Genomic DNA, 27,372 nt, shown 5'->3' with positions numbered 1-27,372 from the left:
CAAAGGGAGCAAACATGGGGCTACATTCTTTGGTGATAGAAACATACTATTTTCAGTCCAATGGGCCAGTGAAAAATCTTCCTTTCCCTGCTGATTCTTCAGCTAGATGTACTCTGCAGGGAAATCTGAAAAGGAGACAAAATGGCCATCTCGCATCATTGCAAGTGCACCAACAGGATGGCACTGACACACAGCGTCAGGGAAACAGGTACCTGCTCTTGTGCCTCTTCTGAAACTGCAAATGACACCTGAAAACTCTTATTACCTTGTGTTTCTTCTGAAAGAACTCACAGAGGTAAGCCTAGCCACTTCAATCTAAAGCCAGTAATTCCATAAATCTGTCAGCATGCATTTATTTTGGGTGTAAAATCTACACTTAAATATAAGAGCAGCCAAATTTATTAATACTTTTAAGTTAAATCACTGCAACTCTCCTACACATCTGGCATCCTGCAAGAACAATAAATTAGTTCATGTAGAAATCGGATAGTTCCCCTTGTTTGTTGCTCATCGCTGTTTAGACCTTGTATATTGCAAACAGACCAGTCCCAAAAGTGGGCATGTCAATTTGTTGCCCTCCTCTGCTTTCCTTTGTAACCGAAACACTATTTAGTTTCAATAGATTTTGACAACTTTGCCTATAGCTCTAACAGCCTATTGTGAAACTACTCATGCAATTCAACATAAACCTGGTATCGGAGAGCTGAGTTTAAGGTGTTTTAATTTTACAGATGTAACAGAGCAGGTATTTAGTTCAGTATTGCTGATTTGTATTTTAAATAGGCACATGCTTTCTGTTCTTGGAATTATTGCATTGTGTGTCATTTCCTCAGGACAGCATAAAGCTACACTCATTTATACAATCCACCTTGTTCATCTAAGATGGCTCTTGAAAATGTTAAATATCCTCTTAAGACACCTGAATATGCCAGGAAGTTCTGACTTGCATGACCTAGTGATTTCAGCCCCAGCGTTACTCAGACTGAGATGCTGAGTTCCTACTCTACTGCCCAACTACCCAGGAATGAGCCGCTCCCTCCTTACCCAGCCCAACACTGGCACCCAGTGGTTAAGTGCCCTCACACTTCGGGAAAGCTGGTGGATTTTCTGAACACATCAGAGTCTGTTTAAAAGCATTAGTTGTACGATTACTGAGGTTCAAAATGCTGCCCACTTTCTAAACTGTCTAAAAAGCCTGAAACTGCCATCTCTGGAGAAGAGCAGCCAGAGCTAAGAATAAAGCACTGCAGTCATAAATGCTGCACTGGAATCAGTTAGTCACATCCAAACAATGTTAACAGTAGGGTCAAGCATGTCAGCAAAATTGTTCTTTTAAGGAACTAGTATGCCACCTGAAGCAACGAGATATTTTATATGTCCTTTTTTTGACGAGCTACAGACTGTGAAAGGACTCTTGGACAAGAGAAAATTATCTTGCCCTTGACAATGCAGCTCTTTTCCTAAAGGTCTAATATTGAAGCCAATTTCCAGGAGTGTGATACAGCACATCAAACAAACTACACTTGATGCAATTTACCAAGAATCAAAAGCAGTACTAGAGCTAACAAAGGACCCAGGCATTAAAAGTCATTCAGGAATCTCCATTTTAAGTTATTTTCCATCAGTAGCCACAAGGGGACAATGCTTCAAATTATGGGCATTAACCAAACAGAAACACGCAGTGGTGAGCCCAGATGCAGAGTGCAGGGCTAAATTCTGAAAGATTCCATTAAACATTCTTCCCTCTAACACAGTGATACTGGTTTCAGATGACCCATACAGTCTTTGCAAGTAAGTACACAAAGTCAAATGTCAGGACAGCACGTCAGAGAAATAAAAGATATGAAAAGCAAGCTATGAAGTGCAGAGAAGGCACCATGAACAGAGCAAATTGCTTTTTACCTGCTAAACTAAGGCTGAACTGAAAGAATTATCAGAATAGTCTGTGAACCTAAATTTTAATATTCCCCCATATTGCAGCATAAGGGATTGTGAGAAGGTGATTAAACTTGCATTAGAATTGGACTGATCAATGGATTAAGATGAGATGAAGGAAACTGACTTGTAACTTTTAGCTGTTTCCTTACCACTAACTGATTTGGTTTCTAAAAAACACAATTTTCTAACAAAGACAGAAAATATTCAGCAGCATGGTAGTTGAACTTCTTGGAAGAAATTTAATAAGACAAATGTCTTCATAACATAGGTAAATTGTACATCATGGATAACTTGCTTACACATGAACTGAACTAGTCTTTTCGTAACTGAACAGTTTGCTCTTTAATTCCTTCTTTTGTAACAATGCAAATCTTCAGTGCGTCCCCAGTGTACACATCTCTCTCAGCAGCAGAAATGAAGACATCCTTAACCAGCTGCAAAGCCTTTTCCAGGGTCAGAGGCACATGTTCCACATTTTGCATATTCTTGAAGCCAATCTAAGAAAATATGAAAATGCATTTTATCCATCTATGAAAACTGTTTCAGTCTCTGCACTAGAATGAACAGACTTAGACAAATTAAAAAGAAGAAATGGCTTGTCTATTTTAAAAACCCAAAAGCTGAAAAAGTGTTTCTCCAGTTAACAGTTGAGAGCTTTGCCACTACTGATACTCTTAAAAAATTAACTAGAAGCAGGTCCAATATACAGCCAGCTTAGCTCCTCCTGCTCATTCAGCATGTACTAGATCACAAGGAACATTTGCATCTGATCCAATTCTTCACAAACGTATCACAAAGCTGGCAGCACCAGAACTGCACATGAGCCTTTTCTTCTCTGTTCACTCATAGTTAGGAACATTTCTTAAAAGCAAATGTTCCCTAAGATACCTAGACTTCAAAACTAAGTCTGTATTGGAGAATATCTGGTCCTAGTAAATAGTGGAAGTTAGATCATAAATGTAAGTGTCAACTTAAGCATCAGAACAGGTGAAGGACAAGAGTCCCATATTTTGCCTGAAACCCATAAGCAATAAAAAAATTACTTATGACTACTTGGTTTTTGCAGAATGTATTTCTTTCAGTTAATAAAGTTTTTTTAAAAAAGGAAATAATCTATTCATTTCTTATCTGCTAAGACTCAAGAATGCTTACTACTTTTCTAAGCACAAAAGTTGTGTTGACATCAGGTCCAAGTGACTAAATGCCAACACCAATGTCAAAAAATTAAAATGAGTAAAACATGCTTTGGTACTTCTCCCATTCAATCATTAACAGCTTCAACTAAATACAAAAATATTCCTCAAATATTTCAGACAGATTTAGCTGAGTAAGTTTCCAGCAGTTTTATGTAAAAACACTCTTAATGAAAAATGGTATGTGAGTTGTAAAAAACTGAAGACTTAAACAAGGGTATGTTAAATGATAAAATGTATGTATTAATTCTATCTTCTTAACTTAGGGTTATTTCATACTAAGTAACAGGCATATTTATGTTATCATACTAAAACCCAGAAAAAAAAACCCCCTCCAAACAACTTCTACAATAAACATAACTTCCCAATTAAAACACTTCTGTCTTTTCAACAGGCACTCCACTATTAATAATGTATTACAAACCTGAACAGATCCCAAAGCAAAACTGATTTCTCCTGAGAAAGTAAAGCCACATAATTTATAAACGTATGGATTACCAGATCCTACCAGGATAATAGATATAAAACTTCTCTAATAAGTAATAATCTCCCGAAGTAAAGCACTAATTTGAAAGTCATAAATGTTTACTGAGATAAGGAAATAAACAAACCAAAGCAAAAGCCAACAAGCTATTTTACCTGGTTATCCAGCAAAGGCTGCAACATAGCACTTGCTGATCCACCTGCTTTGAAAGAATCTCTCTCATAGGAGCCCACTGGATCAAAGCTATAAACTGCTCCCTTCCCTGAAAGAAAAAAAAAGAAAAGGTATGTAATCACAATTAAGAAAGATGCTCAACACTGACAGCCATTTTCAACAAAACCAGCTCTCTGGATAAGCAGTGTCTGGAACACTGCAGATTCCAGTAAACCTTTATCAAACAACACTGAGTATGTTCAGATGATGCTTTTTACAGAAGACTCGCTATGCCTGCAGCCTGGTACAGTGTCCAAAGTTATTTTCTTTATTTAAGCCACAACTATGCTTCAACAGATGTTTCCTACAGTACTAGTTTCTAAAAGCAGTACTAGTACTACTGTTTCCTACAGTTTCCTACACCACAGAAAAAATGCTGATGCAGAATAATCAAAGCAGAAAAATGTGCAAGAGTGTAGTGCAGCACCAAGAGCCCCAGGGGGTCCAAGGAAAACACAAACAAGAAGCTCAGACATCATTACTGAGTGATACATTACCTGAATTACCTCCAGAAAGCATGCTTGGATGCCTCTGCATCACACTCCCAGAACCAGGGATGATGCTCAGGTCTCTTGCACATTTCCCTCTGCAGCCAGACCAGGTGGTGCAAAGTTTAATGGCTTGCACCAACATCAGACACACGGTAGCTCTAAAGCACTGGGTTTTCACCAGGACATGACAGTCAGAATGCAGCAGCTGGTCAAGCCCAGCCTTTCTGTTCAGACAGGCTGCACCCAACTCAATTACCTGGCCAGTGTACTTGGCAGCAGAGCACAGGAGCTGAACAGTCCTGAGAAAGCCAGCCAAATCAAAAATCAATCTAGCTGGACCCAAATTTAGTCCATGTAAGCAAACCTGCACTCTGATTCTTATCAGCTGCTACAGCACCCTTATAATCCGAGATTTACCATTATGCAGGGCAGACTAATCCCCAGCCAGATCCCACAAATCACAGACATGTCTTAGCAAGACTGGGAAAGCAGTATAACTAAATGGTAAAACAAACTGCAGGCATTGGCTGAAATTATCCAAACGAGACCACCTCTGAGCTTCTCCTCAAAGCCAGACAACACAGTATTTCAGCAACTCAACCGAATTACTGGACAGGAGCCCAGTAAATTCTGAAAGGGCTGTACTTTAAACTACAGCTTTTGTGCAGAAGTCATGATTTTCACTAGAGTTTCGTTAACATTTAGAAATAACTTTGTAGAAACCTGCGCCTGGAGTAAGTCTTCATATTAAATAGTCTTTACCACACTCAAAGGTCTGAGTGAAACACACACAATTTTACTGGTGACATCTACTTTAAAGATCCAATTAAAAAAATCCAGCAAAACAGTTGTAAAGTTTTCCAGTATGAAAATAACTGGATTATTTCACTTTAGATATTTTTACTTGTAATCAAATAATTATAACGTAGCTTTTTAGACTTCCAGACCTTCAGAAATGAAAAATCAAGTGAATAACAAAAACTAGGAAACAAGCCAGATACATAACATGTATTTGATCTGTGTAAGTACCATAATGCCTAAAGGCAGGTGGGGTTAGGAACAGGAACACAAACTTTGTCATTCAATCAATACACCTGAGATGTAATGGGATTAGAAATCCACCCTGCAGAAATGCCCCCCCCTTTTTTTTTTCTTTTTCTGCTTGAAGTCTTACCTTCTTCATCGAGTCCACCAATTATATTGTAAACGTAGTAGGGAAAGAAACGTCGAGAATACAGGATTGTGGACAGCATTGCTGCAATAGCCCCTGTAGTCATGGTCTTGTTGTTGGAATGCTTGTACATCTGCCAGTGGTAGAGCACATCCAAAAAAAAAGTCAAACACTAAAGCTGACATTCAATAAGAATTACATTTTCTGTAATTTCTCACTACAGAAGAATCTGACGCTAAGAAAAATTATTAACCAGCACAATTAGTGAAAATATGCTGGTTTAAAAGATAAAGCCTCTTTACAAGCCAAAGATGATCATATCTTCAAATTTTTGTAATTAAAAGGTGTTGCCACATTTGCAATATCCTCCCCAGCTCTTCCATTCTGTAAATTTGTGGTGTCCCACTGCATAAGAACACAGCACCAATTTTTGCTGCCAGATCCTTCCCCAGCAAAACAGTTATGACACAAACACTTGGGAAAAAAAACAGTAGAAGTTATATTTCAAACATATCATATTACTGGTCTCAAGTATAATATAAAGAATCTAAATTTCTAAATACAGAAAGATATGTAGCTACCTTTAATCTGGCTTCAATAATTTTAGTAAGGGTAAGGCAGTCCCCATGGAAACCAGTGCATCCGATGACCGTTTGTTCTGTTCTGAAAAATGTAAAATTTTGTTGCAATTTTAAACTTAGCATGAACTAATTTCTTACACATGAAGCAATTTCTTACACAGTAGGTTATTATGAAAACACCAAATGTATTTTCAGTTTTCCTAGTGCTGTCAGAAACAGTTGTCTAAAATGTAGTAACAGATCTGTGGTGTGTAAAAGGCACCTGAAACCTACATCTTGAAGAGCACTCATTAAATGCAGGACCACACAGATGTCTTTCTTCAACTCATTTCCTTCTTCAGCTGTCAGTAAGATTGACAGAAATAAAGTCACCATTTCTTCATGCAGCACTGACTCCACCTGTAGCAATTCAGTCTTGTTGTAAGACCTGTTGTTTTACACAGGAGAACCACAGATCCCATCACTCAGTCCAATTTTTACTTCAGACCAGAGGGTTGCTTTAACCTTGCACAATGGTTACATGACATTTACGGTTTTGGTGGCTTCTGTGCCAGCACAAACAGAAGTTATCTGGCTGCAGATGCACTACAGAAGCTTATCTCTGCCCAGTTTTGAAATGTTTTATGAACCCTAACCACAGGAACACACACTTGAAATTTTAATTCTAGGAAATAGAAAAGAATCTAGAAGCATTAACACACACAGACCAGCCCAAAGCAGTCACTCAGCAGACATCTTAAAACAAAATCTTATCTCAGCCTGCCACTGGAATTACACAAAGCCACTGTGAGCAGTATGTATACTGTACCAGACTAATCTCCACCTGGACAGTATCAGAGAGTCAGAAATATAGCAGTAGCAAGTTAGCCAGGAGAAATCCAAGTTATTTTGATTTCATGTCATCAATTTAGAAAAAGAAACAATAACCCAGAAGAAAAAAAATGTTTACTTAGTTGACGACAGCCTACAAGGCAAGCACCTGCTGCAGTAAAATGAACATAAATAATGTGTAGCTGTAAACCAAGGAGATGCTATGCAGGTGAGTCAAACTAAGCATTAAATGAGGACAGAAAGTTCAATTAAGGAACTACTGATAGGTTTACCTCTCCTAAAACAAACACCTCTCTAAAATGCCAGGTAATTAAATAGAGAGATGCAGTACAACTGGCAGCAGTGGGCACACTTGCATACCATCACCAGAACTCCTCATGAAGCTGAATGAGTTATCATAGGATTAAGTTTTGCTAGTTAAGTGAAAAATTCTTCTGATTATCTAACAAAAAAAAAATAAAAAAAGCATGTTAAGGTTTGCATCATGCTAAAAATGTTCTGTCCTAACTTGATGAGCATGAAACAAGAAATCTGGCTATATTTACAACATCACATCTCATCTTGCATGACAATAAAGGTCACCAAGACTCCAAAATCTATTTTGTTACTGTGCTGCTTCTTCTAAGAATTCTGCTTAAAGCAGTATGCAGGTGACATGGTCAGCAATACAGAATATTATTCATCTTTTTCAATCCTTGCAGATCTGGACTTACAGCTTGTAGCATTTTGGACTGTCCCGGGAGTGAATTGAATAGCCTTCACTCAGACGTGTGTCAGAGGCAACGATACAAAAGTCTTCTCCAGCAATCGCCAGCACAGTCCTTAAAAAGAGTATTGATAAGTCATGACCTTCAGCACAGACATCTTAGGCAACACAGAAATTAACTAGATGTAGTAATTCTACACCCAGACTCACGTTTTGGCAAGCATCTTTTATTCTTCACTATGTTTCCCACTATGCACATCCCTACTCAACACTGAAGGAAGAAGACACTAGACAGACTGAAAAAAATACATGCATATGGTCCTCTACTCTGATTTAAACTGTATGGAAACCTGGTAAAACAGAGACTCTACAAGAACCAGACTCATTGGATGAGGTATTTTACATGCCTGATAATGACTCATCCTTCTAAAGCAAGCAAAGCACTGAGCAACAGTATCTCTACGCTTAAATAAATGTCACTTTTAAAATCTGGTGTTACTACTTTCTAACAAATAGTTTTGTGATCACCACAGGTGCACTACCATTAAGTAACAAAGAGATGTCCTTTAAAAAACAGTAGTCATCATAAGGAAAACCAACATGGCCAGATCATGCCACCAACTCAGATATGTAAAACATCACCTGCCCTTAACATTTACAGCAAGGTAGCGCTCAACCCAGTAACACACTTACTAGCAACACAGTGAAGAGCAACGGCCATAAAATAAAACATAAGAAGTTCCACCTCAACACGAGGAAAAACTTCTTCACGTTGAATGCGGCAGGGCACCGGAACAGGCTGCCCAGGGAGCTCGAGTCCTCTCTGAAGTCATCCAAAACCCACTCGGATGCGTTCTGGTATCACCTGCTCGAGGTGACCCTGCCTTAGCAGGGGGCTTGCACTGGATCATCTCCAGAGCTGCTGTCCAGCCCTAACAACTCGGTGATTCTGTAACAGGACCATTACCTGGGTTTCCTAAGCCACTACAAAGAAACAACCCTTTGGGGATTGTTTTTGTTTCCCTTTGGGGAACAAAAGACGCGTACAGTCGAAGTCGAGGGATCCCGGGTGTTCCAAAAGCCACACGGACAGGCAAGAACACCCTGAAAGGCTGCAAGGCCTCAAGGAAGACCCGAGCCCAGCTCCTTGTGCTGCCGTTCTCCCCCTACAAAGAGGAGACCGTGAGGGATAAACCCGCAGGTTTAAGAGGAGATAAACCCGCATGAGCACCGAGGAGAGCAGGAGTAAGGAGAGGCAGCCCCACCCCGGCGCCGCTCTGCCCTGGGCCCCGGGCCCCGGGCCCCGAGCCGAGGGTGTCCCGTCCCGCCCGCTGCCTGCCCGGGCCCCTCACCCTCCGTTGAAGGTGTACGGCGAGAAGCGGTAGCGCTGCACGGGCGCCTCCAGCCCGTAGCCCGTCTCGGGCCGGGAGGGCCCGTATCCCGCTGTGGACAGCATCGCGGCCGGCGAGCGCTGCTGTCTCACGACGAAATGGCGGCACCGGAGGCGGAAGCGGAGCCGCTCTGGGAGGGCAGCACTGCCTCCTCTCGGTTCTCGGCAGCGCCTCTCCTCTCCTCCTCCTGGCGGGCGGCGGCGGGGCCGCGGAGCGGAGCTCGCCCGTGTGTGCCCGGGCAGCGCCGGCATCGGCTCTTGTCCAAGCGCTGCCCTGTCACCTGTGTATGCACTCGGGGAAACACGCAGGCTGATCAGCAGCTGTGGGGAGGCCATCGCACACCCCTCGTGTTTGGGCGGGTGGGCAGCACGGGAGCTCCTGCTCTGTGAGGGAGAGCGCCTTTGGAACCGCTGTGAAGAGCAGGAGTCGGGAATCATAGAATCATCGGGTGGTTGGAGGTGGAAGGGACCTTAAAGATCATCTAGTCCTGTCGCGGGCAGGGACACCTTTCACTAGACCAAGCTGCTCAGAGCTCCATCCTGCTTGGCGCTGAACACTTCCAGGGATGGAGCAGCCACAAATTCCCTGAGCAATCTGTGCCAGTATCGCACCACCCTCACAGCAAAGAACTTCCTCCTAAATATCTAACCTAAGCCACCTCAGTCTGAGGCCATTCCCCTTTGTCCTGTCACTACATGCTTTTGTGAAAAGTCCCTGGCCATTTTTCTAATAGGTTACCTTGAAGCCTTCTCTTATCCAGGCCAAATAATAAAAATTGTCTCAGCCTTTCCTGGTACAAGAGGTGTTTCATCCCTCTAAGCATCTTGGTGGACTTGCTCCAACAGGTCCAGGTCTTTCTTGAGCGGGACACAGATGGGGTCTCACCAAGTCCTCGAGGTGGGCCATGGGGTGTGGTGCCAGAGACCGCAGCACAAATAGAACCAAGTGGGAAGAGCTGGGACAGAAACTCTAAAGGGTATTAGGGGAGAAGGACAGGGCAGGGACAGTGAGATGGAGGGGACACATATGGTGCTCCTGAGAAGTGTGTTGCCCTGCTTGGGAAGCACAGCCATGGTAGCTGTAGACCCCATGGGCACTGTGCACATAGAGCAGCGAGAGCCACAGGTGGCAGCGCAGCAGTGCAGAACTCTGTACAGCTCCAAGGTGAGGAACCACAGCCTCTGTGAGGGCCTGGTGCACTGCACGGGACCCCCACAGACTGACGGCATCTGGAAGGGAAGGCAGGGGCTCATCTGGTCCAAGCTCCCTGCTCAAGCAGGGCCATCCCAAAGCACCTGGCACAGGATTGTGTCCACATGGTTCTTGAACATCTCCAGTGAGGGAGACTCCACACCCTCTCAGGACAATCTCCTCCAGTGCTTGGTCACCTGCACAGTGAAGAAGTTCTTCCTCATATCCAGGTCAAACTTCCTGTGTATCAGTATCTGCTTGACACCACCAAGATCAGCCAAGACGAATGCTCTTCACACCCACCCTTTAGATATTTATTCACATTGATCAGGTCCCCTCTCAGTTGTCTCTTCTCCAGGCTGAACAGGCCCAGGTCCCCCAGCCCTTCCTCAGAAGTGAAGCTCCAATCTCTTAATCATCTCTGTAGTCCTGCTGCATCTGCTCCAGGAGCTCCATGTCTCTCCTGGACTGAGGAGCCCAGAACAGGACACAGCACTCCGGATGTGCCTCACCAGGGCCGCGTAGAGGGTCAGGATCGACCTGCTGGCAATGCTCTTCCTAATGCACCCCTGGACAGCACTGGCCTTCTTGGCCACAAGGCCACTGTTGGCTCACGGGCAGCCTGGCGTCCACCAGGAGCCCCAGGACCTTCTCCACAGAGCTGCTTCCCAGCGGGTTGCCCCCAGACCGTGCCGTGCACGTGGTTACCCCTCCCCAGGTGCAGCACCCGGCCCTCGCCCTTGTGCAGTTTCCCAAGGCTCCTCCCTGCGAAGCTCTTGTCCCGCTGGCGGCGGGAAGTGACGCGCCGGGCGCGCCGGTGGCGCGGGGGGCGGGGCGCGGCCGGGCTCCGGCGGGCGCTGAGCGCGGCGGGAGCGGAGCGAGCGCCAGGTACCGAGTGCCCGGCTCTTCCCCGCGGCCGCCGCTCGCCCCCTGGCCGCGGGCGGGCCGGTGGGGCCGCGATGGTGCGGGGCAGGCCGGGCCTGGAGGGGCGGGGACGGAGCGCGGGCCGGGCTGGCTCCGCACCTCCGGGGCGGCCTGAGCCGGGGCGGGAGAAGCGGGGAGGGACTCCCTGGGCGCGGAGGCGGCGGCCGCCTTTCTGTCCTCCGCCGCGGCTCGGGGGCTCGGGGGCGGGCAGCGGCGGGACCCTGCGAGAGCGGCGGGGGCCGCGCGGGGCCGGGGCCGGTGTGGGATGGGGAGCGGGGGGCGCGGGCAGGCTGTGGCCGCACGCCGGGCGCTGCCGTGTGGCTGGTGGGGAGCACGGAAGGGGCCTCGGGGCTGGGTCGGGGCCTCCTCCGGGCTGTCTCCTGCATCTGGACTCTGTTCCCTCGACCGAAACGTCGCCCGACGTTTGTAGCGGAGATCCGAGCAAGCGGTGTTAAGTGGGTGCAGACAGCAGGGACCTCTAGGTAGACGGTGCCCTGGCTGCAGGTTTTGGCATGCCTGGTCTCCAGCCTTGTTACCAAACAGCTCGGCTGTCGAGGAGTTGACTTTGTTTCTTCCAGGAAAAATGTTTAGTTTTCTAATGTACCCGCGTTGTAAAAGCTGGGTGCTCTTGCTTGATACCTTTGGTGAGGGTAAAGATGATACTATCTTACGGCCGTGGGTGGAAAAAAGCAGGCCTTTTTAGCTGCAATGTAAATATTAATGTAGTTCTAAGCTCTTATGTCTTAAAAAAAGAGAAGCTGAATAGGTTGTCTTCAGATTTTGAGGTGGCCTGCCTCTGGCCTGATTATGACCTTGAGTATTTCTCAGCAATAGTTAAGAAACTTACAAAGTAATGAGATAATATTTTATATCATTACTATCATAACATTTAGATTCTCTGCTTCTGTTGTTTATTTCCATAACACAGCAACAGAAGTATAGTTAAAAAACGAGAGAAAATCATTGTATTTCCACTTGTATACTTGAAATTGGTTTTCACATATTTATTTTTTCCTCATTAAATGCATGTCATTACAGTTTGAAATTTGCTAGTGCTTTATTTTATGGAATTGAGTGGAAGAGGTTTTCCTTGCTCTGATTTGAGCGGCGATGCTTTTCTCATAGAAATAAAAAATTATTTTTGAAAGCCCAAGCCTTAAAATGGCCAGGAAGAGACTTACAAGCAGTGTGGCTTGTAAGCTTGTCAGTAGGGGAATTAAATTCTTAAAAAATCAGTGCTTTTACAGCTAAAGCAAAGCTTGGAGTAGAGAGCATCAGCAGCTTGAGCTGTTTGTGCAGCAGGGTTTGGATGGACAGAGGCCTGCCCAAGTGAGTCAGGTAACCTGCCAGGGACTTCAGCAGAATCATACTGCAAAATTTCTATGGAGTGTGCCTGAAAAAGGTTATTTTTATGGATTGTGCATGGCGTGTGTGCGTACACGTGAATATTCTTATATGTATTTGTACGTGGGTGTCTCTTATCTGAGTCAGCAGCTGATAGGTTTGCTTTTTGGTTTGTGTTTAGATATTATTCTCAAGATATTACTGTTTTTTTCTTTCCAGGCTTTGGTTAGTGTTTTAGACTCATAACATATTTCTCTGAAGCTGATGTTTTCCTAACACTTTCAGCTTGGCTTTAAAAGCTACTTTGCTGGAATGTTTTAAACGGTTAAAAAAATCTCTAGGATTTGAAGTTTATTTAAATCAAAAGAAATACTTCCGGCCTCACCAAAGAAGTAACTGGAATCATGGATCAGAACAACAGTTTGCCACCCTACGCTCAAGGCTTAGCCTCCCCTCAGGTAAAAACAAATTATTTAAGATGTAACTGTGATCTGAATTTCATTTATGAACATGTTTTCTCTTTTTTGCATCTGTTTTTTTTTTTTTTTGTTTGCAGATCTGAAAAATTCTGTTAGGTATCAAATAATACTAAATAATAGTAAAATACTAGTAAAAACCACAATTTCAAAACCACTGATGTCTATATCCAGAAGTGTAAGAAATACATGGTTTCTTATACATGGAGTGTAAGAATATGTGTGGCATTATCTTAATGGGGTTCCTCTTAAGTTGAAACATGACTGACAAGTTGGAAAGATTAATTTTATTTTGGTGGTTGCTCCTTAAACTCTGTACATAATGGATTGTTGCTGGGCTATGAATGCATTGGGTACAGGAGCACAATTGGTGTTCAAACAATTTCGAGTTAAATTGTGGGTCAAAGTTGAGACATGCTTGCAAGATAGTGTGAGAAGCATGTCATGCCCCTAGATTCCTTTGGGTAGTACTTTATTCTGTAGACCAGCTTAATTTCCAAGGATTTTCTGGTTTTAATGATTTACTACTGTATGCTTCAGGTTTGGTATGAGCAACTCAGCTAACATAGATTTATTTTTAGACCCCTCCCGAAAACTTTGTCTCTTGAAAACAAAATGGAGTCATCACGATCTGTGGTTTTTGTGTCACATTTACTTCTGTAGGGTGCAATGACTCCAGGAATTCCAATTTTCAGCCCAATGATGCCATATGGCACAGGACTGACACCGCAGCCTGTCCAGAGCACCAACAGTCTGTCCATTTTGGAGGAACAGCAGCGGCAGCAGCAGCAGCAGCAAGCAGCACAGCAATCCACGTCACAGCAAGCGACACAGGGAACATCTGGTCAAACCCCCCAGCTCTTCCATTCACAGACTCTTACCACAGCCCCTTTACCAGGAACCACACCTCTGTACCCCTCTCCAATGACTCCAATGACTCCAATAACTCCTGCAACTCCGGCATCAGAGAGCTCTGGCATAGTGCCACAACTACAGTGAGTGCCCCGTGTTTTAATGCATCATGTCCTTTCTCAGGCAGACCTTTAAAGACTTAGGACCACAGTACATCAGGAATTAGGTACTGGATTTTGGTGAGAAGGGAGGTCCTGAGAATTTATGAGGTCCTGAGAATTTATGAGTCTCTAGCAATATGACTAATTTTTACTTTTATTTTTAGCTTAGCTTCATTACTAAATAGCTTAGTAATATAAACAGTTTCTTAGAGATTTGTCAATGGTACATCTTTGAAGCATGCCAGTGGAGGTTTTTATATGTCTTAATATAACACTATCATAATTTTTAACTCCATGCACTTCAGGAGTTCATGATGTTCCCTTTTCCAATGCATGACTAACACTGAGTTTGTGAGAAAGGAAAAATCCCTAGAACTAGTTCTAAGTTTTGGTGTGAAAGTATTTTCAGTGAACTTCAGTTTTAAAGAGACTATTTCAGAAATTTATGGAAGGGACAAAGAGAAATGGTTAATACCATGAATTGAAAGAGTAGTTTCCCATATTTTTAAAATTTTTTCCCCTCACTGAGGACCTTTACATTTCAGGGTTTTCCCAGAAAACAAAGTTTTTTATCTAGTAACTTTTTTACACTTTCTGGAGACCTGGTATCCCATCTTCTGGCAATGAATTTACCTCTGGAGTCATTCCCACTTAGTTCTGCACCCACCTCTTTGAAGGGCATAGCAAGGAAAATTTCAGATGGTACTATCTCATTTTCTCCTGTTTCCAGCAGCTTCTCTGATTGTGGTGAGGGCTCTCAGCATCAGTAATTTTTCCTGCCAAACTGAAATAGAGATTCTTCTCAGGGGACACTTTTCATAGTAGCTGACAGATAAGAAGGAATCAGCAGGAATCAGCCTTAGGAGCTTCTGCCCTACAAAAGGAGGTTCCACTGAGCCAAAACACTGCTTGGTGCTCCTGTTAGTAGGAAAGATGCCATTCAAACTCGCTTGCAGAGACAAAATAATAAAAAAAATTGATTAGGCTTGGTTAAAAATGAGGAAGACGCATGAATTCCTTATTGCCTTTTTAATATATTTCTCTGATCTGTCTTTAGGAATATTGTGTCCACAGTGAATCTTGGTTGCAAACTTGACCTAAAAACTATTGCACTTCGTGCCCGAAATGCTGAATATAATCCCAAGGTAAGAGAAATGTATTAAGAGTTCATCCTGTAACAGATAAATTAAAGGCACAGGTTGTGGCTGCAGGCTGCTGCAATAGACTGAAAAACCTACCTGCTATATATGCAGTTTTATACTGTAGTTAAGAGGGGAAACCTGATAAACTTGGGATGTTCAAATTAGTAAAAAGCATTTTTATGCTGAGGTAGCTGTGATGTGCACCGGCTTGTAAGTTGTTAGATTTAGACAAACCTCAACCAACAGTGTAATAGCCTGGCCAAGCTTTTTGTGGTATAGCTCGTCTCTGCTGCTATTCATATGGGTATATTTGTTTGTAGTGCTCAGTGAGCACTTTTTGCATATTACTGTGAAATGTCTGATGATGAAATCTTGTTCCCTATCTCCCAACAAGGAGAAGGGAAAGAAGAATTCAAATCCTGGGCTCCTGCACCTCCACCTAGCTGCTCCTCTGGAATTTTTCTGGTTGCAGGGCTTTCACTTATTTTTCATAGTCTTGCTTACCCTCTGTTCTCTCATGTTCTCCTCCAGTACTACTGCCATATCATTCCTTCTGATGGCTAAGTTTTGGTGAAACATCAAAATGGAGCAAAATTAATTTGATTTTTTTGCATATTGGCTTCATAGTTGCCGGCTGCTTCTTAATAGTAGTGGGGCTCTAAATAAGTGGCTTCTTTTTAGCTTGGAAAATCTGAACAACAGCAAAGGACCTGGAGCATTAAATGAAGAAAATAATGTTGCTTCATGTTTATTTTAGGTGGCTCCTCTCAAAAATGTTCTTTGCAACAACAGTAGCTGGACAGTAATAAAAGTTTAGATGTCACATAGTTGAATTGGCTTTTCTTGGGAAGGCTTCAGTTTTCTTGGGGGTGTGTGTGGGTTTTTTGTTTCAGTATTTAGTGTTTTGCTGCAGTTGACCTGAACTCTGTTCTCAAAGGTTAAAGCACGCATGCAGGCATATATGATAAATGACTGTTACTGTAAGTTTATACCTGTGATGCTATTACATAATTGTAAGATCTTAGTGCAGCAAAAATTTGAGCATGCCTTGGTAACTCCTAAGGTAGGGGGTAGGTGGCTGTGTAAAACTTGTAGGCTAGAATAATCGATACGAAACACTTTTCCATGGCAGAGGGATAGAAGGGTTATGTAACACACTCCTGACGTTTAGTCAGTACATTCATCTATCAAAGAAAGATGTTGTTTGGCTATATTATTTAAATCATATTTTGACAAATGTGCTGTTGGGTAACCCACGCTACCTCCTTGGTTATGTCAGCAGAACAAATCATGGGACTGCAGGGTGAGCTTTTCCCAGTTAAATATAACAAACAGGGGTTGGTGTGTGTGTGCGCGTGTGTGCGCGTGTGTGCGCGTGTGTGTGCGTGTGTGTGCGTGCGTGCCCACATCAGTTTCCAGTACCTCCTACTTCAAGGAATTTAGGAATATTTGGAAATGCTTACTTAGGATGAAAAGCTAGAGCCAATTGGGCTGCTGTGTCCTCCTGTGGTAGCTGAGGTGACTTCTGTTTACACAGGACTTTGATCTCCAGCTGTTCTGTTTGCTGGTACTGTAACACTCCCTTTTTTTTTTTGGGTAGTCTTCCATCCTACTTACAAGAGAGAACATTTCAACACATACAGTGTAAATTTATTTTAAAAATTGTTTCAACTGCTCTGATGCAAATGTTAGTGTTATTTGTATGTTGCATATATAGTAATGAGAGATTAATAGGAATGCACTGGTAAATATCCTTCCTGCCTGGCTCTACCTTCTCAGTGTGTGCTTGAAGGTATTCATGGTTTAAGCATTTCAAGTAAACTTGAGTGATCTGTGAGTATGTTTGACCTTAGTTTTCCTTGCACTACAATGTAATTTGCTGCTTAGATGATGCAGATTTGGTTTTAATGTAATGATGACAGCAGTATATCACTAACAGTCTCAATGCTCACACTTCAGCGTTTTGCTGCTGTTATTATGAGAATAAGAGAACCACGTACTACTGCACTGATATTCAGCTCTGGAAAAATGGTGTGCACAGGAGCAAAAAGGTATGTTTAGGCATTACAAGCAAACTAATTCAGGCTGTCTTTTCTCTTGTACCTTGATGCTTGTTTATATATACACATGAAAGTTGTACAGGTACAACTAATCTTGCTTCACAGTTGCTTCAGATTATACACACTTCTACAGAAAATGCCTGTTCATGATTGAAGGGACTTCTAACTTATGGGGAAGTAGTAGTTCTATTTCTGAATAGAGCTACTATATTTTCATTCAGTCTGATAAACTGGTTTGCAGAGGTTATTATATTCAATTTTTTGGACTTGCAGTTATCTGCTTTTTCTAATAATTTAAAAAAATTCATCAACTATGCATTGGAACAGCTTAAAGTGTAAGGATGGTGACAGAAGGATTTTATATATGAATAGCTTCATTCATCACAAGACAGGAGTTCCAAATCTCTGGTTCCTGTAGTCTGATCTGTTCTTAACATGACCACTGAAGCACAAGAATTGAAAACTAAACATAAGCTTAACTCTGGTGGGCAGGAGAGAAATTCTGCTCTGAAGAAGTCTGCTAGGAATCCAGAAGGAATAAACTAATGAGCAGAGATGAATGAATAGATCTGTACAGGGAAGCACTTTCTCTGCCTGGTGACACTTGAAATTCAAGTTGTCTTACTCTGCATCAGGAGCAAACAAATACTCAATGGTTTACAAACCTGAAGCAGACTGAATTCTGCAACAGTGGGAAAGGCTGTGCAGTTGTGTTAAACCCACGCTTGAATGCCTGGGCAGAATCAAGTGGAAGATTTTGCCAGTTGACAGATTTTTATAGAAATACGTGTTTTCTAGCAGTAGTAGTTCGAGGTTGTTCTACAGTGAAAACTTAAGTAAGAATCTTAATGTTCCATTAGAGTGCCTCTGGTCAGTATTTTAAAACTGTAAGATGTATGGATTTATAATTTACTGTTTTGTGTCTCTTGAACAATGAATGCAACACTAGTGGTGTCCAGGAGCCTATTCCCAAAATTAGCATGAAAACCAGTCAGTGTTAGTTGTTAACTTTGAATGTAAAAATATTACATGTGAACTCTCTTCTCCCTCCACACAGACTTTTATTCCCCAGTTAGGTATTTGTGGTTTAATGCTGTTTGCTTGAAGTTTTACGTAACTGAGGCAGTAATACAGATATCCTTTTCGCACTTCAGTGAGGAGCAATCCAGACTGGCAGCAAGGAAGTATGCAAGAGTTGTTCAGAAACTGGGTTTTCCTGCAAAATTTTTGGATTTTAAAATTCAGAATATGGTGGGCAGCTGTGATGTGAAATTTCCCATCAGACTGGAAGGATTGGTACTCACACACCAGCAGTTCAGCAGGTAAAAAAAAGGCTTGCTTATTTTTCATTCTTGTTGCATACTGTCTTAGAAAGTGACATCTGTTTAGATTATTCCCTTGCACCACAGGGAAACCTGTATCTTTGTTCCCATCTGTGCACTGCCTCAGGTGTAACTGAGGCTGCCCAGTGTGAATTTGTCAAAATGATCTTCCCTGCTACCCTCCCCAAGTTTCAGGGAAGTCTACATCTGCTCTGCCCAGTCCTAGGCTGGGCCCGGAAGATAGGCTGGGTCTGCAAGCACATTTAAACACTCTCTCTTCTCTTACAGCTACGAGCCAGAATTGTTTCCTGGCTTAATCTACAGAATGATTAAGCCAAGAATTGTTCTGCTTATTTTTGTTTCTGGAAAAGTGGTTTTAACTGGTAAGTGAAGACAGTATCTTACTCCAAGAGGTGAGATTTGGACTGTATTACAGGGATACATAAGCTGCCAGTTACATTTCCTTTAGAGATGACAGTGCTGAGAAAGGAGAGTTAATAGAGTATTCAATGGGTGGTAATGTCAAGGAAACTTCCCTGTGCAGCCATCCAGTAGCCACTCTGGAAGTTGGAGGCACACCAGCTGCAGTAGAACCAAAGCCTGTTTGCAGTGACCATCTCCAGCAAAACCAACAGGTGGCCTGCTTGACTCCCTACACACCCCACTCATCGGGTCAGACCAGGTTTTCTTCAGGGCTAGGCACCACGCTTTGTTATGCAAAGATTCAGCAGTTCAGGCTTCCTGCCTGAGGGTCCTGCACCCAGAACTCAGCCTGCAGCTCAGCACTGACACTGCACACAGTGCTTACCTGCACCATATTCCTTAACAGATGAGAATGCACAAAGAAACAGCATATTTGGCTAGATCAAAACAACAGTGATCATGAGCCCTAGTCAGGTATGCAGGTGCCCAAAAAGCTGTAAGAATGCAGGTGATCTCTTTGGCAAAATCTGAAAGATGGCTGAGCATGTGTGACTGAGCTAGCTTTTCTTTGGCAGCATGGTTGCAGTCTGCTGCCATGCTTTATGATACAGCAGCCAAAGAAGGGGACATACTTGAGCTCTAGGACTTCCTCAACCTTAGGTGCTCAACCTACTCCCTTCCTCTTATGCTGTGTCTTACTACGGAGAAAAAAATCTACAAGACCCACAGACAAAAGAAGGATCATGTCCCTGCAGTGTGGAGAAATGCAGTCCTCTGCAGTGGTCTCCATTGCCAGACCTTCCTCCCCCTGATATTCACACTCTCAAAAAAAGCTCCACCAGTTAGGCCTATCTGCACAAAATCCTACAGGACTGTGCTCTGTTGTCGGGTCTCCTGTGGAAATTATGTATATGAAAATTTCATTTGCAACATAGCATTCTGACGGAGATGCTAGTTAAAGTTTTAGCAGTTGTCAGATTAAACAGAGAAAGCTGGTAATGTAAGATCTCCATGAAATTTGTTAAAAAGTATTGTAAAAATAGAGATTTATGGATACACATAGGTTTTATATAGGGTTGCATTCAAATACACATTCTAAAAGCTAAAATTATTAAGTATTTGGTGAAAGGTACAAACTATTTTAATCCCTTCTCTTTTTCCAGGTGCTAAAGTACGAGCAGAAATCTATGAAGCATTTGAAAACATCTATCCTATTTTAAAGGGATTCAGAAAGACAACGTAACAGTTTCTACATGTTTCAGAGAAATCAGGGGTATATTTTAAAAGGTATTGTGTATGGCACAGCAGTAACAAAAAATGGACTTCCAGTGCAACTGCAACACCAGGACATGGACTATTTCCCAGTTAGTGCCTACTTCCCTGATGCTCAAGGGGAACTGTATTCTTGAATATGTCTACTGAGTTACTGTGAGTTGCTTTACTGGGCTGTTCCTGGAGTAGCCCCTCCAACTTTTATTTATATTCTAGCTTTTAAATAGTTTTAATGCCAGTTCCATTAATAGAAAATCTCTAAGTTGGTTTAAAGACAAATGCAACTGTGTCACTCAGTGTATAAACCACTTAAATTGCCATGTATATATGTTTTAAGTTCCTTCCCTAAGACCATGGTTTTTATAATTTTCAGAACTTTAGCTTTTAAATTTTTTCAATTTTAAATTTCTTTAGTGCCAGACACATTCCCTCTTTCCAGTATTAAGCAAGATAGAATAAATTTATTAATTAAAATGGCTCACTGTACATATATATATAATATATTCCTTTCTTCTCTTTCTTTCTTCAACTCCACATGTACAATAAACCCTGTTTATACAACCATGGGAACTGTCTTAATAAATCTCAAAATTACCCAGCTGGTAGAATGAAATAAATTTAATTTTTTTTTATTTAATCAATTTTTTAATAGCAAATGAACTATAAGTGACATGTTGTTTTGAGACAATCTAAGTGCTCTGGCTTGCATACCAGCAGTCACATATTTGGGAATGTCTACCTTGAATATTTCCAATACGTTAAAGCAGAAGAGATGACTGGTTAAAAGAAGCTTGTTTTTGAGTATGTGTTGCCTTATGTTCAACAGATGGGATTTAGGCAAGTCTTAAATAGCTGCCCTTGACTGAATTGAAACAATAGACCCCTGCTTAGCTTCTAGAATTTCTTTAAATTACTACTTTTGTATTTTACCAGCTGTGACAGCCTCACTATATTAGTGTTCCTGTAAAATGTCAAAGTCCTTCCAACTGGAGTCAGTATGTACATAATCTTCCTTCTGAACCATGCTTAAAGCCTCATGGGCTGAGAACTAACAATAAACTTTTTTTTTCTTCAGTAAATTTACAGTAATAGTAACCTCTCTGTGACTTACACATTATTTCAAACAGCTTTTATCTGAAACTAACCTGGATGTCAACAATGGTCTCATTACTAAGTTGGTGTTTCATTCCAGACAAAATTAAGTTTTGTCTGGCTTTAATACTGCAAATCCTGAATGACCTTAATCCTCAGTTTTCTCTCTACACCAATGTCTCTCCAGGTGTTTTAATGACTGGTTTCATGGATACTTCCAGAAAGATGCTGTTCATTAATGTAGCTGTGCAGGATATACTCAAACACTGCATTGCCTTCTGTGCTGTGAGCTCATGAAGGATCCTGAGAGCTCCTGACTATAACTGTGTGGCTGTCCATGCTTTTGCAGGACCTGAACTATTACCAACTTACATACAAAACTCTTCAACTCTTCAGAAAGCTTGAAGCCCTAAGAAACCCTAGGATGGTTTTCAACAAAATCATTCAAGCTGTACTACAGTGACTTAAGACAGTTTGCTCTTTCACAACTGTTAAAACAAAACCACTGTTATAACAAAACCACTTCCAGGTACAGCATTCTCTTCCTGCTTATTTGAGTACTTTCAACATCTAAATGATTTCAAAAACCCCCACAGTGTGCCCCACAGAGTCACAGGTACGCAGCCGTGAATGGTTGGAGCAGGAAAAGGGAATATGTAACACAAGTCAATTCAATAGGAAACACACAAGGAAGCCTTTTCTGCAAATGCAGCCAGAGCCATAGGAGTAGTTAAGCAGTTACCACAGTAAAGCTTAGCATTATGGTTTTACTTTTCTCTTGCCTCAGCTATATGGCAGTCATATAGTAGAAGAATCCCTGCAGAGGACACTTATTTTTAAATTTTACCAATGATGGCAGACTTAAGGTACAATTCAGCGTGAAAATCTGCTGCTACAGGCAATGTGTAACAAGACAAATGTGTTCTGGTAGGGCTGACTTGGTTTAAACTGCTTCTGCACCAGGTAACTAAGTTAAACTACTTCTGCATGGGGCTAATAGTTTTAAGTCAGATAAAAGGCACAAAAATTAAGTGTTTTATCTCAATTAACCACTCAGAACATGCAACAAACTCCCACGTTAGGTTTTTGTGTACCTGTTGAGAAAGGGAAGCGGATTTAAGTTCCACAGCAAAAGGTTATGCAGCTTTGTCTTAGCTGATTCCTGTACAGCTCTTCAACATAAGCACTCTAGTGGGTTTACAGTAGCCTGCTTTTCTTTGAATGAATGTTAATTTTTGAGTAGCCCAATGAAAATTCTGACAGACTACAATCCTTTAAGTTTCTGAAATTCCATTACCACCAAGAGAGAATTTCACCAATCCAAAAGTTTTTCATCTTTATTTAATAAACTTTCAGAAATGAGATTTGAAATGAAGTTTTCTGAACAAACACATCTGGCTTCATTACCAGGTTGAAGTAAAAGCTCCTCTGGAGCACAAGAGAGGCTGTCAAGGTCTAGTTACAGCAGCTTTATCATGTTACAAGATGCATAACTATCAGTGACTTCAGTTCAATTACTTGTTTGCATAGTACAGAGATGCAGTGAAACAAATCAAGTGTTCCATTTGGATGACTCAACTTTATAAAGTACAGCCCATGGAATAGTCTTGCTTCCATATGAACTCTTCCAGGTATTCATTTGCCCCACCACAGCTGTCAGCACAAGTGTACACCACCAGTGTTCCCCAGTCAATGCTCTCTCCGAGGCTGTCAACCTGAAGGTGATTCAGGAGCTGTGGCATAATCTTCAAGGAAAACAAAAGGTTCAGAGGCAGGCCACAGACTTCTTCCCTCTCCCCACTTCTCCTGAAGAACAGTCCTGCGTTTGGTGTAAGAATTTATAGTCCCTTACACCAAAATCACAGCTGAAGCTACTATGTATATGGCAGCTCAAATAAAATAAATTTGAAATTCTAGGTAATTTTTATTTGACTTTGTAAGAGTTGCCTGATCTGTGAGCCTCCCACCATTTTAAATTCCATTAGTAACTGTGTTTTGCCTTTGCATGACATTGTGTTCGCCATACATACACCTCTAGTATTCAAAATTCTACAGCTGAGTATTTCCAGCCAAACTTATTTATAATGTGCACGTTGAAATGAAAAAGCACTTAAAAGAGTAAATAAAGGCTCTGTACAATCATTTAGCATAGTTAGTTTGTTGCAACTTCAACCTTCTTGCTGGAATTACAAGCTAATTGGATCCTGAGTCAATTAGATCCTGAGTCTGAAATACATTACCTGTATTATTTTTAAATGAGCTAACATACCTGGAATTCAAATTTCCTTTTGGCACCACATACACAATTTGGGATGTCTTTTTCTTCAGGCCTATTTTCACCTGACACCCACAGTGGACCTTCTTCTCCTCTGCAGTATCTAATAATCTGAAATACAGCAGACATTTTAAGTTCTCATGACTATTCTTTTTATCTTGGTATAAAATTGGTGTTTAGTGACACAGACAAAGCTGTAGATGGAGCAGAAAAAGGTCAGTTCTTTGAAGTAATAACCATGGCAAAATGTCATTTGCAAATGCAGCATTCTAAATAAGACAGGTTGCTTATATGAGTTTTCTTAACTATGTGAATCATGCAAGTATTCATATCGCATTTTTTCAGTGATCCAGGGATCATTTGCAGTGATTTGTATTTCCCTAATCAAGAGACCCAGAAATGGAAGGTTGTGTATGTTACAGCCTTGAGACAGAGTAGCTGGATAATTAGTACACAGACCTGCACACAGTCAGGAATGCAATCCAGATCTTTCTGTTTGCAGTTCTGCATCTAAATACAAGCAGACTATTCAAGAAGGTATTTTCAGACATACCCTTTGTTTTTCTGTTACTAGCAAATCAGGCATTTTCAGCAAAAGGACATGTAGACAGATCAGTCAGTAGAGAGATGGTCAGAGAGAGTGAGGCACATACCTAAAGCAGTGAAGGGAACAGACTCAAAGTCTGCTACTTTCTGAGTGTGTACCTTAACCCCTCAGCTACCAGGCAAAACATGGGAGAGAATGTTCTTCACCACTTTGATGGATTTAGGCCTGTGTCTTCTCGGACTGAAACCAGGGACCATGGTTTTGTTTTACAAAGTAGCTTTCTAGCCTTTTGCAGTAATAAGAAATAGCAGAGGGGAAGGGGGGAAGATTTCTGTTTTAAATAGTGGAAATTTTAAAGCCATTACTAATTCCTTCACCCTCAAAAAAGCCAAGCCACCCCCCAGGGCAGCTGGTGACAGTGACAGAGCTCTTCTCTGCAGTTTTTCTTCTGCTGAGAAGGAAGGCCAACCAGAGGCCACAGGCTGGGGAACAGGGCAGTGGTTCCCCATGTCCTTTGGTTAGAACCACATGACAGGATGGTGGCTCCTTCCACACTGTGGGGGATTCAGCACCCTCGTGCCATCTCATCCTGACCAGCGGCCGTTGAAGATGGAAGAACAGGTGCTAAACTCTTATTTTGGCATGAATTAAGTTCAGTACATAAGGAAGATTGAGAGTGTGTGGGTTAGGTGTGTAGAGGATGAGGAGGCATCCCCATTTCTAACTAGGTACAAAAGGCAGTGAAATGTTGCATGTGCAGCAGGATGCTGTGTCAGAACCACTACGTTCAAAGGCCGGCCCATCTTCTGACCTGCTCTGGTTCAGCAGCTACTTGTTTTTTAAACATTCTGAAGATCTTTTCTTCTTCAGTCTCATGTTTTGCCATTGCCTCCAACGTCTCTTCATCTAAGGACTGAAATGCTTCATCTAAGCAAGAAAAAGGAACAATAAAAGTTACAAGCTAATACAAGACACTAAAAATTAAAAAACAGTATTAGCATGTGTAAATTCATTTTGCTTTGTAAATCCTTTCTGGCACAAATGTAAGAGTTTTTTTCTTTCTATGCCATGTTAAGATTCGGTCACACACAGGTCTGTTTACTAGTTTTAGTTGCATTTTAAACATAGATGTCAGTACTGGAATACTGGAAATGGAATGAGTTAATCTACCATAGTTTGTGGGTCCCAGCAGGTATCACTGAGAACCTTCAGGATGTGACATCTGTAAAAGGCCCCATGTGCTGCGCATGTGCCAGACTTCAGTTTTTAGCACTGAAGAGTGTATCTGTTACACTCCAACAACCACATCAACTGGGGGACGCTAAACACTCTTGAGACAACTTTGGATCACAGCAAAGGACCACCAGGAACCCAGCATCCTTCCCTAGCACCACCACAAACTCTCCACCCTAGGTGTGTTCAAAGCCAGCGTGGTCACAGCAAACCCATCATGAATTTAGGGGGAGGAGGGAGGAAGGAGCCTGCACTTCAACTGCTTAATTCAAAGTCAGTTCAAATATCCTCAACCAGGATAGCAGAGGGAAGAGAATTTTATCTTCCATAAATTAAGACAAATTGAACTAAGTCAAGCCAAGACAATCTGACAATCTAACACTCTCCTGATTCCAAAAGCATCCAGCAGTAGGTGCTCAGAGTCCTGTCCTTCTCACTTGAGTTGTTCCTTAACACACTGTAACACCGAGCTATCTGCAGGAACTGCTGCTTCAACAGCTCCTAGGGTCAGAGCTTAATAAGTCTCTCCCATAAAAGCAACCTATATTATGGGATGTTTACAACAAACTAGCATTGCGAATGACCACACATTTATCCTTTTTTCACCAGCAGTTTACAAGAAACGCTTAAAAATCACAGTATTTGATATTTTAAAGATGTGGTAACAGGCATCACTGGGAAGAATTACAAGTAGCATTTTATTTCTGACCTGCAACGCCTGCAGCTCCAAGTTCCTCTCGTTCTTTCACATTCCTTGATGTATCTTCAGCTCCTTGTTCATCATCATTGCTGTCAGCAGGAGACTCCGGTTCCTCAGGTTCTATCAAAATTTCATATTCTGGAAAAAGGAATTCGTTATGCTCTGGAATTGCATCTGCCGAGTCATCTAGAAAACAGAAGACAGATACCACTTCAAAAAGTCATCTCGGTATTTCTCCTTTGTCCTTCTCCCCAAAAACTACACAGCAGAAACACTGCACGAGCAAGAAAGATTTACACCACTGCTGACGTGACATGAAGGTAAGAAACTGTTAACGTTAAGGACAGCGGAAAAGTGCAACAGGGGTGCTGGTGCCTTGAACAACCTCTCTAAGTCCAAGTGCATTGCGGAAGGCAGACCAGACAGGGCTAGCAGCAGCATTTAAGAACTCAAAATCTGCAGCTCGGCAGCTCGGCGCAGTATTAACCACAGGCCGGCACGCGTGTCGATCTGCCCCCGTTCCAGAGGTCCCTGATGGCCGCGGACCCACCTCCGGCGGCGTGCCGCCCGCAGGAGCGGCGGTGCCCGTGCCGCCAGTCCAGCGCCTGGTGCTCGGGCCCGCAGTAGGCGGCGCGGCGGCAGCGCCCGCACCGGCGCGGCCCGAGGCAGCCGCAGACGCGGCAGAGCGCGGCTCCGCTGCCCAGCCGCCGGGGGGGCGCGGGGGCCGGGCCCGGGGGCGGCTCCTCGGGGGGCGGCTCCTCGGAGTACGTGTCGTTCCGCCACGGCAGCTGGTTCCGAAACACTGCGGGCGAGACGCGTCGGTCAGCGGGGCGGCGGCCGGCGGCCCTCGCCCCATCCCTCCCTGCGCCCCCGCGCCTCACCGCGGAAGGGCCCGCTCGGACCCGCCAGGCGGTAGCAGGCGGGGCTGCGGCAGGCGAACACGAAGAGGGTGCGGTGGAAGGCGTCGGGACGGCCGGGCAGCGGCGCGTACAGCTGGAGCAGGAAGGCGCAGGGCTGCTGGCAGCGGCCGCAGCGCAGAGCGGCGGGGCCCGGCAGCCCGGCCTCGCCCAGCCACGCCGGCCGCCCCCCGACCTTGCTGGGGAAGCAGGCGCTGCGCAGCCGCCAGGCACCGCCCGGGCCCTCGGCCGCCGCCGCGAAACCCAGCTCCACCACGCCGGCGGCCATGCCGCTTGCCGCCGGGCACCGAGAGGGGCGGGCGCTCCGCCGGCCCCGCCCCGCCCGCCCCGTTCCGGGCTCGGCCCCGCTCCCTGCTCCCCTTCTCTGCCGCGGGACTGGGAAATGCAAACACCCTGAAAGACGAGGGCAGAGCTCTGCCGCCTCAACCGACCGCGCCGGCAG

At 43.2% G+C, this 27,372-nt stretch overlaps 3 protein-coding genes across 4 annotated transcripts; 1 reads left to right on the top strand and 2 right to left on the bottom strand.

Annotated features, from left to right (window-relative positions):
- Positions 1–2,157: 2,157 nt before the first annotated feature.
- On the bottom strand, positions 2,158–9,119 carry PSMB1 (proteasome 20S subunit beta 1). The gene is made up of 6 exons (XM_062489152.1): positions 8,961–9,119; positions 7,616–7,723; positions 6,072–6,153; positions 5,494–5,623; positions 3,771–3,877; positions 2,158–2,435 (listed from the first exon to the last, which is right to left on the bottom strand). Exons 1-6 carry the CDS (start codon positions 9,062–9,064, stop codon positions 2,250–2,252), a joined length of 717 nt encoding a protein of 238 aa, XP_062345136.1. The 5' UTR covers positions 9,065–9,119; the 3' UTR covers positions 2,158–2,249.
- Positions 9,120–11,042: 1,923 nt separating this feature from the next.
- TBP (TATA-box binding protein) lies at positions 11,043–20,794 on the top strand. 2 transcript variants are annotated; one of them, XM_062490195.1, is made up of 8 exons: positions 11,043–11,078; positions 12,678–12,916; positions 13,598–13,929; positions 15,005–15,092; positions 17,049–17,140; positions 18,304–18,471; positions 18,760–18,854; positions 20,058–20,794. In XM_062490195.1, exons 2-8 carry the CDS (start codon positions 12,863–12,865, stop codon positions 20,135–20,137), a joined length of 909 nt encoding a protein of 302 aa, XP_062346179.1. In that variant the 5' UTR covers positions 11,043–11,078; positions 12,678–12,862; the 3' UTR covers positions 20,138–20,794. The 2 variants fall into 2 exon arrangements, with proteins under 2 accessions (XP_062346179.1, XP_062346178.1); XM_062490194.1 differs by lacking the exon at positions 11,043–11,078 and having other exon boundaries at positions 12,197–12,916.
- Positions 20,795–22,579: 1,785 nt separating this feature from the next.
- PDCD2 (programmed cell death 2) lies at positions 22,580–27,246 on the bottom strand. The gene is made up of 6 exons (XM_062490192.1): positions 26,895–27,246; positions 26,564–26,815; positions 26,023–26,199; positions 24,892–25,007; positions 23,528–23,644; positions 22,580–23,003 (listed from the first exon to the last, which is right to left on the bottom strand). The coding sequence occupies exons 1-6, from the start codon at positions 27,196–27,198 to the stop codon at positions 22,839–22,841; spliced, it is 1,131 nt and encodes a 376-aa protein (XP_062346176.1). The 5' UTR covers positions 27,199–27,246; the 3' UTR covers positions 22,580–22,838.
- Between the last annotated feature and the right edge of the window lie 126 nt (positions 27,247–27,372).

Source organism: Cinclus cinclus, chromosome 3 (genome assembly GCF_963662255.1).
Source record: "Cinclus cinclus chromosome 3, bCinCin1.1, whole genome shotgun sequence".
In the NCBI taxonomy this organism is placed as follows: domain Eukaryota; kingdom Metazoa; phylum Chordata; class Aves; order Passeriformes; family Cinclidae; genus Cinclus; species Cinclus cinclus.
This window is presented reverse-complemented; position numbering and strand designations above follow the sequence as displayed.

Coding starts and splice junctions, on each gene's coding strand:
- PSMB1 (XM_062489152.1), bottom strand. CDS start 9,064: ATGCTGTCCACAGCGGGATACGGGCCCTCCCGGCCCGAGACGGGCTAC. Junction 7,724..8,960: donor CCGTACACCTTCAACGGAGG/GTGAGGGGCCCG, acceptor ACTCTTTTTAAG/GACTGTGCTGGCGATTGCTG. Junction 6,154..7,615: donor AGTCCAAAATGCTACAAGCT/GTAAGTCCAGAT, acceptor TACATTTTTCAG/AACAGAACAAACGGTCATCG.
- TBP (XM_062490195.1), top strand. CDS start 12,863: ATGGATCAGAACAACAGTTTGCCACCCTACGCTCAAGGCTTAGCCTCC. Junction 17,141..18,303: donor GTGTGCACAGGAGCAAAAAG/GTATGTTTAGGC, acceptor TTCGCACTTCAG/TGAGGAGCAATCCAGACTGG. Junction 18,855..20,057: donor TGGAAAAGTGGTTTTAACTG/GTAAGTGAAGAC, acceptor CTCTTTTTCCAG/GTGCTAAAGTACGAGCAGAA.
- PDCD2 (XM_062490192.1), bottom strand. CDS start 27,198: ATGGCCGCCGGCGTGGTGGAGCTGGGTTTCGCGGCGGCGGCCGAGGGC. Junction 26,816..26,894: donor TCCGAGCGGGCCCTTCCGCG/GTGAGGCGCGGG, acceptor TCTCGCCCGCAG/TGTTTCGGAACCAGCTGCCG. Junction 25,008..26,022: donor TGGAGCTGCAGGCGTTGCAG/GTCAGAAATAAA, acceptor TTTCTTGCTTAG/ATGAAGCATTTCAGTCCTTA.